Source organism: Podarcis raffonei, chromosome 13 (assembly GCF_027172205.1).
Source record: "Podarcis raffonei isolate rPodRaf1 chromosome 13, rPodRaf1.pri, whole genome shotgun sequence".
In the NCBI taxonomy this organism is placed as follows: domain Eukaryota; kingdom Metazoa; phylum Chordata; class Lepidosauria; order Squamata; family Lacertidae; genus Podarcis; species Podarcis raffonei.
The window spans coordinates 40717633-40728497 of NC_070614.1; the positions used below are offsets into that span (position 1 = coordinate 40717633).

Below are 10865 nucleotides of genomic sequence, written 5' to 3' on the forward strand. Positions count from 1 at the left end.
AGAGGTCAGTCTCTTGCAGCATCTTCTAAACCCCCCCTTTAAATGTGAATTGTTCTTCTTTTGTCTGACAGATGCTCATCCATCCAGCTCCTCTGACTGCCATTTCATTGAACAGCACCAGGAACAGCTGATCCAGCGGACTACCAACGTTGCATCAGCCCTGGATATGCTGAACAGCCAAATCCTGGATGAAGAACAGTACCAAAAAATCTCTTCGAAGGAAACTAACCAAGAAAAAATGAGGGAACTCTACTTAAAATCACAGTATTATCTTGGAAAGTTAATTTAATGTTTTGGTGGTTCTTGTTTAATGGTGTTATTTTACCATTGAACCACATCGAGTGGGAGGAGCCCCAATCGCAACGAGGCTGCCTAGCCCGACACACCACGACCTGCAGAACCATCCTTTCTACAGAATTTGTATCCAGAAATGACCATGCCCCACCTGTTCTCTCCATTCCACCAGATTTTTAAATTTGCTTTTCATTCAAATTGGAAGAATAACAAAAGCGGAATGCATGTCAGTTACATAAAAAGCAAACTGTAAACAAAGCACCAGGGCGCAAAGAGAGGTGAGGTTTGATGTAAGTATAGGAGGCAAAACACAAAGAACATCAAAGCAAGGAAAGAGTATCCAAGAATGAAGCCCCAAAGAGGAAGGAGCTGGAAGTAAACCAAAGTTTCTTTGCATCTGTACTTGTTTTTATTGCCAAATAAAGTCATGCTTCATCGTGGTTTCAAGTGTGACTTGTTCATAGGTGTTATGAAAGGCCACCAGATGGCAGCAAAGTCCACTGGTTTAGCCTCACAAAACCTTCAGCTGATGTGTAAGCTTAGCCAAAACAGCAGTACAGTGGTACCTCGGTTTACGAACTTAATCCATTCTGGAAGTCCGTTCTTAAACCAAAGCATACTTTCCCATAGAAAGTAATGGAAAATGGATTAATCCGTTCCAGACGATGAAAAGCAACCCCTAAAACAGCAATTTAACATGAATTTTACTATCTAACGAGGCCATTGATCCGTAAAATGAAAGCAATAAACAATGGACTGTACTGTAAAATCAATAAAACAGTATTAATGATTTTTTTAAAATGAAAACGTGATTTTTTTTCCTTACCTGCACTGATGATAGTCATTGTTTAGATGGGGGGTCGGCGTCCTCTTCCAGATTTACAGTCTGTGACTCCTCTCCTGCCATTCCGTCCCTTGCAGACTCCCATAAACAAAGGAACAAGACAGAATCTCAAAACTCCCCACTCACCCCCTCCCACAGGGTGGGTGGGCTTACCTGGCCAGGTGCCACCCAACTTGCTACTAGCTGGGGGTGAGGCGAGGGCTGGTAAAGGGCTGATGCTTTTCATCCCAGGCTCACTTACCAGGTTCACCGCTGGACTTCGCTCTTCCTCTTGGTTAGAGAAGTGTTCCTTGCCAGGGTGCTGGGCCTCCTGTGGCCGGAGCCCAGCAGTGGAGGCCAAATGGAGCCCACGCAGGCACGCAGGCACCTGGCTCCGGGCAGCGGCACAGCCTACTGAGGCCTCGTTTGTCTACCAAAAAAAGTTTGCAAGCAGTTCCAGGTTTGAAGTGTTCATAATCCAAAAAGTTTGTTAACTGGGCTGTTCATAACTTGAGGTACCACTGTATATACAACCTTTCTATTCTAGGAGTGCAAATTGATAACCACGAGGCTGCTTATGGCACCGCTAATGGTTCCTCTTGCACAGGGAGTCACTCCCTTGCTGGCTCACCTGCGGAAGAGCGTTTGGTTGCATCTGTGTGTGTGCGTAAAGCTTGCACCTGTTGAATGGCTGCCTGTTGTGTGTCGAAAGCCTCTGACATAGGAGGAAAAAAATTAAGTGGCGGGCCAGAGGTTCGCCCCATCCATCAGAAAACTCAAGCAGAATATATGAAGGTCTTGAGCCTTGGGTTTATAGAAAAGGGACGACTTCTTTCGAGGTTTACAAGAACAAACCGGTGCATCTGACTTCCTGTGAGGTTTACGAGAACAGACCAGTGCCTGGTTCGCATGGCTTTCCTGTTTATTTCTTACAAAGCTTCTCCGTCCCCCACTGGCGGAGGAATGGGGGCGGGGGAGCGTAGCTCCCCCCGCACCATCGGAGAGAGGGGTACCATCGCAGCCACCCCCGGACACATGCCGTGCACCCCCCACGCCGTGTGTGAGGCCCCCGCGGGCCACGCCCCTGCAGGTGTCGCCCCATGCCCCTGGAACGCTCGCCATGACCTCGCAGGTGGTGTGCCACAACCCCAGGACGTGCGCCGCACCCCTATGGGCAGCATGCCACACCACTGGGGTGCGCGTCACCCCCCCAGGACACGCACCAGCCACACCCCCGCCTGCTCTCTACCCCCCCCGTGTCCCCCCAAGTACCCCCAGCCCTATCTCTTCAGAATTTCACTCCTGCAAGAGCCGTGTGCTGCAGACCCGCCAAGTGTCCCTATTTTCAAAGGACAGTCCCAGATTTACAGAATTTTTTTCCCCTTCCAGTAGCACCTTAAAGACCAACTAAGTTAGTTCTTGGTATGAGCTTTCGTGTGCATGCACACTTCTTCAGATACACAGATTTACAGGTTACTGATTTGATCCTGGAATGTCCCACTTTTCCTTAGGATGTTCCTATTTTCATCGGAGAAATATTGGAAGGTATGGAGTTTTGCCACCCCCTTGCCAAGGAGATAGAAGCAACTAGGGAATCTAAAGGCAGCCTTGCATAGGGAAGGGGTTTTTTAAAGTTTGTTTTATTATGTTATTTTATATATGCTGGAAGCCGCTCAGAGTGGCTGGGGCAACCCAGTCAGATGGACGGGGTATAAATAATGTTGTTGTTGTTATTCCCCTATTTTCATCAGAGAAATGTTGGAGGTTATGCCTGCAACAACTTGGCGCCTGGACGCCCTTTGCAAGCGCTCTCTCGTGCAAATGCTTATACAGTGGTACCTCGGGTTAAGTACTTAATTCGTTCCGGAGGTCCGTTCTTAACCTGAAACTGTTCTTAACCTGAAGCACCACTTTAGCTAATGGGGCCTCCCGCTGCCGCAGCGCGATTTCTGTTCTCATCCTAAAGCAAAATTCTTAACCCGAGATACTATTTCTGGGTTAGCGGAGTCTGTAACCTGAAGCGTCTGTAACCAGAGGTACCACTGTAATGGGAAAGTAATGGGAAAGTCCGTCTCCGCCCAGCGCGCTGAGAAAAGAGACAGAAAAGCGCGGGAGGGCGCATGGGCATGTTTCTGTCCCCATTGTAGCTTTCACTCAGGCCAGCCTCTCTCCTCCCGCTGCACCAATCGGAGTCCAGCATCCCCCCCCCCCCCCCGCGGCCAACCCAGCCCGGGCTTTGTATCAGGCACGACGCCTGCTTTCAATCTTGCAGCTTCCGCGAAGCGAGGTTGATTTCTTGCTGGCTCTGAAGGCGCGCCATGGCGAGGAGCGCGCGGGACTGCCTGCTGGATTGCCTGGAGAACTTGGAGGAGGGCGAGCTGAAGAGGCTCAAGGTCAAGCTGAACGAGTTCCCCGTGCGCCCGGGCTACGCCAACATCCCCCGAGGGCGGCTGCAGAAGGCGGATGCGCTGGACCTCAGAAACCTGCTGGTCAGCTTCTACACCGAGGAGTACGCCGTCCAGCTGACCGCCGAGGTGCTGGAAGCCATCAACTGCAAGGACCGCGCCGAGGAGCTCCTGGCCGCCACCGGGAACAGTAAGGAGCGGCTGGGGAGGGAGAGCGGCGCCCGATCCTAAGGATCGCCAAGGTGGGTCTGGAGGGGAGCGAAACTTTCGCCTGGTCCCGAGTTCGGCGGCTTTGCAGCTGCTGCTGCAGCCAGAGGAGATCCTCCGGAGGTGGGAAGAGGCGGTAGAGTAAAGCTGGTTGAGGTTCGTTGGCACTCACTTAGCAAAATTGGGGAGTGGGCACTTCCGCTGAAAAGCCTCGTCTCGCCACGTAACTTACCCTTTTCGCTTCTCTCCATCTAGCTTTGTAACTACATGAAGTCAAACAAGGAGAATAAACTGCGATGAGGGAGGATTTCAAAATGAAATAGTAACTCTCTGATCGCTCATCTGCAGAACAGTTTTATTTGCCTTGAAGTACTGTAGTTGAGAATTACATTACAGAGAACATAAGATAGAAAATAATAAATAAATAACGTCTTTTGCAAGCAAAGACTGTCATGCACAAGCTTGACTTTAAAAAAACTATGCATTCGGGGCTTTTTTTCCCTGCTTTCCTGGAAATGCCTCCGTTCAGTTGCTTTCGCTTTCGTGTATTTCATAACCCCCTTTCCATCTATGGACTTTAGAAACTGCCTTGTTCTTCTTTTAACTCATTCTTTGCTTACATTCTGCCCCATGAGGGCTAAACTTTGTACTGCAACGAACTCCCGGACTTGCTCAGGTTTAAGTGAGCAATTTCGCACCGCGAGACATTTCAAGCTTAAAGCCTTTATTTCATTTCCCATTTGCTTTAGAAATGCAGGGTTGCCTCTCAGCTCACGCCAGAGAGGTTTCAGCAGCAATAAAACGAAGAACCAAACTGCTGATAGGCAGCTCTGAAAAATATGGATTGAACTTTGCCAGTTTATCTTTGTTGGCACAGGGCGGGGCACAAGCACCTCAGAGTCACAAAGAAATAAGGGAACAGTTCCATGGAATAATTCTGACAACATGAAAAAACATGCATAGTTAGAGAAAGGATGGAGAAAATGTGCTCAGCTTCACTTCTTTAAAACATTTTTAAATGGAAAGCTATTTAGGATCTTTTTCTTTAAGGGAGTCCGAATTTTCACCCAGGATTTTATGCCCCTTTGCACCCCTTCCCAAAAGATTCTCCTCGCCTCTGTGCTCTGTATTAGGAATTAAAAGTGCAAAAGACCCCAGAGGAAGTGGCATGTTTAAATATCACATCTAGTTATGCCATGGTTGGAGGGTTGTTTATGTCCTCTTTGAGAAAGGTGTACTCTTGAAGCGGACAGGGTCACCAGGTGGCAGCAGCAATAAAATAAATAACCAGACTGCTGATTTGCAGCTCTGAAAAATACAGGTTGGACTTTGTCCCTGTGTACTTGCTTGGATCATTATGGACAGGACTTATGGCTCTACACTTCCTCCCTACCCTCCATTACCAACAGCAGCAACCAACACATCTTCCATCAGTTTTGGTGTTTGCCAGTCCTGGTTAAATGGAGCCCATTAAATGAGGCTCAAACAACTTTAAATCTGCTCTGAGAAATAGCTGGCCGTTGATAACAGTGGCCGACAATAAAAGACAATAAAAAAAATCCCCACAAAATATTCTTTTGTTTTCTGTTTACTTGAACTTTAAAATAGGTTTACACCAACAGCTTGATTTAACTGTAATGTTTTAAGATCTAATAGGCCACAAGAAGGGACATGGGTGGTGCTGTGGGTTAAACCACAGAGCCCTAGGGCTTGCCGATCAGAAGGTCGGCGGTTCGAATCCCCGCGACGGGGTGAGGTCCCGTTGCTCAGTCCCTGCTCCTGCCAACCTAGCAGTTCGAAAGCATGAAGTGCAAGTAGATAAATACATACCACTCCAGTGGGAAGGTAAACGGTGTTTCCATGTGCTGCTCTGGTTCTCCAGAAGTGGCTTAGTCATGCTGGCCACATGACCCAGAAGCTGTACGCCGGCTCCCTTGGCCAGTAAAGCGAGATGAGCACCACAACCCCAGAGTCGTCCGCAACTGGACCTAACGGTCAGGGGTCCCTTTGTAGGCCACAAGATGTTGTGAACCTGAAGTTACTCATGTTGGCTCCGAAAGCCTCTCCTAGCCACAAATTCCACAAATTTAAGGTCAAAATAGGATGGATGGAAGAACCTTTGCTATATACAAATTTCTCTCTTTCTATCCTGCCTCTTCCTGGCTTCTCTGGTTCCCACAGCTGGGATTATGCATGCCTTGGCTGCAATTTGGAGCCTTTTAGAGAGCTTCTGACATGAATCTAGGATACCCCATGCTTTTCCTTCTGTGATCACATTTGCTTGTTTTGCACCTTGACAAATGCATTTTTTTCTTTTGTCTCTCTGATATTTGCAGTTCAGTGCAGACCCCTGTGCCTTGCACCAATGCCTCTCAAGTCATAGTGTAGTCAAGGCTGGTCAAGTTGCTGTCATTATTTATTGGTTGATATACTGCTTAAGTCCTAAACTGGCTTTTAAGCAGTTCTCAAAACAGTTACGACTTTACCCAAAGAATTCTGGGAACTGTAGGCAGATGAGCTACTAGGAATGCTCTGTTAGCAACCCCTCCCTTCATGGAACTACAATTCCCAGGGCGTGGGGGAGGAGGGAATGAATTGGGCAACAAGTTTTAAGCCCGAAGTGTGAACGTGTAGTAAGATTTCCGTTCTTTCTCTTTCCTTGTAGGACCACAGCTTCGAAACTCTTCCAACGTGCACTTCATCGAGCAGCACAGGGAGGCGCTAATCCAACGAACCACCTCAGTGGAACCGGTGCTGGATAAATTGTATGGCTCCGTCCTCAGTGATGAGCAATACCAAAAAATCACTGCCAAGGAAACTAACCCAGACAAGATGCGAGAGCTCTACAGGCTTGTGCCAAGCTGGGACCTATGGTGCAAGGATATGCTGTATGAGGCACTGAAGGCCAAAAACCCACATCTCGTGAATGACCTGGAAGGGCAATGAGGCCCCAAGGGAAGGCAGAAGGCAAGACCTCTTTCAAGGCACCAGAAATCCACCTCCCTATTGCCAAGGGACTCCTACAGACAAAGCCATACCATGTATTTTCCCAAGCACTCACTATGCTCCAGTCAGGACACCGTGCAAAGGCAAGAATAGCCTGCAACCATAGCAGGGCTCTCATAGTCAGAGCTGCTGTGCAACCTGGGAAGGCAAGAGGGGCACCTGGTTCTGTTGTTCAGGCCTTTGGGGTGGGGCAGGGGACAGTTTTCAACATATATCCTAACACAACCCGGTGGTTCTAACTAGGCCTACCAGGCCTCCCCATTTGGCTCGCCCTGCTCTTTTGGCCAAGCCACACCCACCTACCATGCACCTGCTCTCAGGCTTGGGGCAGGTAAAGATGCTGCTGGGCCATGCAGGGGCTGCCTGTCACTTGACTGGAGGCAGCAGCTGTGCAGTGGTACCTTGGTTCTCAAACTTAATCCGTTCCGGAAGTCCGTTCCAAAACCAAAGCGTTCCAAAACCAAGGTGTGCTTTTCCATAGAAAGTAATGCAAAATGGATTTATCTGTTCCAGACTTTTAAAAACAATCCCTAAAACAGCAATTTGACATGAATTTTACTATCTAATGTGACCATTGTTCCATAAAATGAAACCAATAAACAGCAGTCACACAATCAATCAATCAGTAGCTGAACTGGGTTCCACACAGTCACAAAAAGACCCGCAAAAACAAAAACGCAAAATAAATAGCAAAAGCAGACAGACCTCAGCGTAACACTCAAAACAGAAGCGTGGCACCGAAATCAGAAGTCTAACACTCGAAACGGAAGCGTGGCACTCAAAACGGAGCACTTTCAGCTTCTGAAAAAAGTTCGCAAACCGGAACACTTAACTTCCAGGTTTGCAGTGTTTGGGTTCCAAGTTGTTTGACTACCAAGGCGTTTGAGAACCAAGGTATCACTGTATAACACTTTGCAAGCTGCGATGAATGTTGGGGCTTGCTCAGCACTGTGCTAGGGAACCCCAATGATCAGCTGATAATTGGAGATTCTGGGCCCATTGCTATACCAAACGGGATCACCTGACTTCATTGTGACAATGGGTGATTGACATGTAGGCAGACTGAATCACGGAGTAGATGGATAGACCCATTCAGTCTGCCCAAATTCCTTTCAGAACCACTCACTCTTTTGTGCTGGTAAGAGTGGAAGCCCAAGGGGTCCTTGTCAGGCCTTTGGGGGTTTTAAAAAGTCCACCTTTGAATCCCCAAATTTATGCACTTCACAGTTCAGGCAGGGAAGGAGGTGGCTGTTATAGGCACAGCCCAGTGTGAGTATCTTGAGTCATTTGGGTGTGAGATGAAACGAGTAGCAATCTGAATCCTTTAGGGCAGGAATAGCTGGCATGTTGCTCTCCAGATGTTGTGCTCCACAGTTCCTGTCAGCCCAGCCAACAGGGGTAGAGGGGCCAGGTATGCAGTGCTGAGGACATCAGTGCATATAGTGATTTATATGGATGGGTGCAAATTTAGAAACAATTACTAGAGTTTAAATAAAAATACATATCATGGTGGGGATGACAGTCAGTCTGCCTGCTCACCTACCTGCCAGGTGCTGCTGACACTGGACGGACAATTTCAAAGCTACCCATTTATCTTTTTATGGTTCTTTATCTTAAAGCAGACTTGGACTGGGCAGTCCTCAAAAAGAGGACAGTCCTCTTTAATGCAGGACACATGGCTACCCTAGGCCAGTAGTCAGGTCTGCAGGGAGTTGTAGTCCACCACTTTGGCTACTCCCGCTCTAGGGGGTGCCATTTTGTTTTGTATTCTGGATAGAAAGCGGCTCTGAAGGCGAGCCCCTTGGTGCAGTTGTCAGATTTCCTGGATTCCAGGCTTTCCTTCCAGTGCCCAGGTAGCACAATATTCTGTCTATAGAGTTTCTAGCTCCCCCACCCCATCCCTAAAAGGCCCACAACCCTCATTCCAATTTCAAAAGGCGTTTGGACTAACTTAAAAAAGCCCTCTGCAAGCAATCAGTTCAGACAGTTCAGAGAGAAGGGGTTTCTCATTTGTGGCTATAGCCACTCTGTTCACTTTCATGTGTCCCCTGACAGAGATTACTTCTTGGGGAATGTGTGTTCTGCCTTTTGCACTGCAGAACTGTAGCAGCTTAGAGCAAAGAGGCAAGGAAACCTCTGGAGGTCCTGATGTTAGATCCCAAATTCTATCATCTCTGACTATGCTGGCAGCAGGTTCATTCATTGGCTGTTGAACATATTCCATCTTCATTTAACGGTGGTTTTTTTGGGGGTGTGGGGGAGCAGTGTTGACGTTTTTAAGATTTTCTCTTCTGAAAACCCGATGGTTCCCCTCAGTGTTAGAAACTCAGATATATATACTAGGTGCCATAAAATTAGGCGCCAAATGGCATCTCAAACCTAAGCTATGATCACCACAACAGAATGCCTATTTGCCAGGGGGTTGGACTAGATGACCCTTAGTGTCCCTTCCACTGCTACAATTCTAGGATTCTATGATCTCAACTACACTGCTTGACAACAGTTCTCTTGACCCAGTATGCAAGAAGGAGAAACGCACACTGTGGAAATGGAAATGGTATTAACTATGGACTAGGACAGAGGTTTTTAAACTGTGACCGCCAGCCTGGCATCCAGAAATCTCCATGTAGTTGTGTGCCAGTAGCAAAACACGCCTGGGAAAATTTAAACACTGGTTCGCCTAAGCATGCTGACATCACCGCCTTGTTTCTCGGCAACGCTATTTCGACTCCACTTCTGTTGTCACTTGCTCTTCTCCCAATCAGAAAAAAGTAATGTTAAGTGATCTGCCCTAATTGTGGTCTGTGGTGAGCCTGTGCTAAGCCCCTCTAGTGAACTGTGGAGATCATAGAGTCATACAATGACAAGGAAGGTGGGAGGGACTGTGTGACTTACCCATGTTTGCTAATATGATTCTGCCAAGGAAGTTGGCAGACACTTTTAGTCTTTTGCTGAAAATCCAAGCAGTTAAAGCATATAGTGGCAAATTAATTAACTAATTGTTTATTGTCCTTTATTGTCCTAATTAACTAATCGTTTATTGTCCTTTAACACACACCAGGTAGACTCATTAAGTGAGCCATCTTTGCTGCCCTGATATCTCCAATCTATCTGTTAATCCCTATTGTGAACACCATTCCCTGCTCACACCTCCCAGCTCCTTTCAAAGGAATAAGGAAGGTGCACAAAGGGTGAAATTAGTTTTTTGTCATGATAGCACATGATCTTGTAAATTGCTTTTAAAACTCCCATCAGCCCCAGCCAGCAAGGCCAGTGATCAGGGGTGATGGGAGTCGTGGTGCAGAATAACAATAAATGTTATGAACTAAAATAAAGTTTTGAATACACAACTTTTGATGCAAATCACTCTGGTACAAGGAACCACCTTTGCCTCTCCTTTTTGTCATTCCATTTTATCAGACAGTTCTTGTCAATATTCCCTAAGATGTGCCAACGCAATGTGAATTTTTATGAAACTGGGGGGGAAACTATGCTTCATCAACTCAGGACTTTGTTACATATAAAAAGGATATGGAAAAGGAATGTTTGTGAAGTGATGTTATATGTGCCTTACGAATGGATTTTAGTAAATGTGACCTTCCCAATTCCAAGCTTGTGTCCTCATTTGTCCTCATTTGGTGAGAAGGTTGGGTGGAGTGGGGTTCAGCAACCCAGGAATTTCCTTGGAGATCAGTTCTGAGAAATCCAGGACAGGGTGTTCTCATTGTGCCAGCAACTGCCAGCAAATGCATCCTTGGATTTCCTCAAGGCTATTATTGGGCTGGTCCCAGAGTATGTTCTGAAGGCACACGAGGCTACAAAAATGATACAATTATGCACTATATAAAATAACTAAAATACCTTGCTGAAGCTAAGCTGGTCTAAATCTGTTCAGTGCCTGGATGGAACTATAATACAATCTTGGGTTTTATGATGGAAGAAAGGTGGCATATGAATGTAAGAGAATAAACAAGAATAAAACTAACAGTACAATTTCATGCATTTATACTCAAAAGCGAGTCTTGTTATGCTGCTAACTTTGGCCACTATCCTCAACACATTTACTAGCAGTTTGAAAGCACGCCAGTGCAAGTAAATAAATAGGTACTGCTGCAGCAGGAAGGTAAACG

General features: G+C 46.8%; 1 protein-coding gene across 3 annotated transcripts in view; it reads left to right on the forward strand.

Annotated features, from left to right (window-relative positions):
- Positions 1-8160, forward strand: part of LOC128399703 (apoptosis-associated speck-like protein containing a CARD) — a 30990-nt gene extending 22830 nt beyond the window's left edge. For 2 of the 3 annotated variants that reach the window (XM_053361390.1, XM_053361389.1), the window contains exons 2-3: positions 3390-3712; positions 6395-8160. In XM_053361390.1, the coding sequence (XP_053217365.1) occupies positions 3436-3712; positions 6395-6675 (558 nt within the window). In that variant the 5' untranslated portion in view covers positions 3390-3435 and the 3' untranslated portion in view covers positions 6676-8160. Of the gene's footprint in view, positions 1-3329; positions 3713-6394 lie in introns of those variants that run through there. The other variant, XM_053361388.1, reaches the window with a different exon arrangement.
- Positions 8161-10865: the final 2705 nt, after the last annotated feature.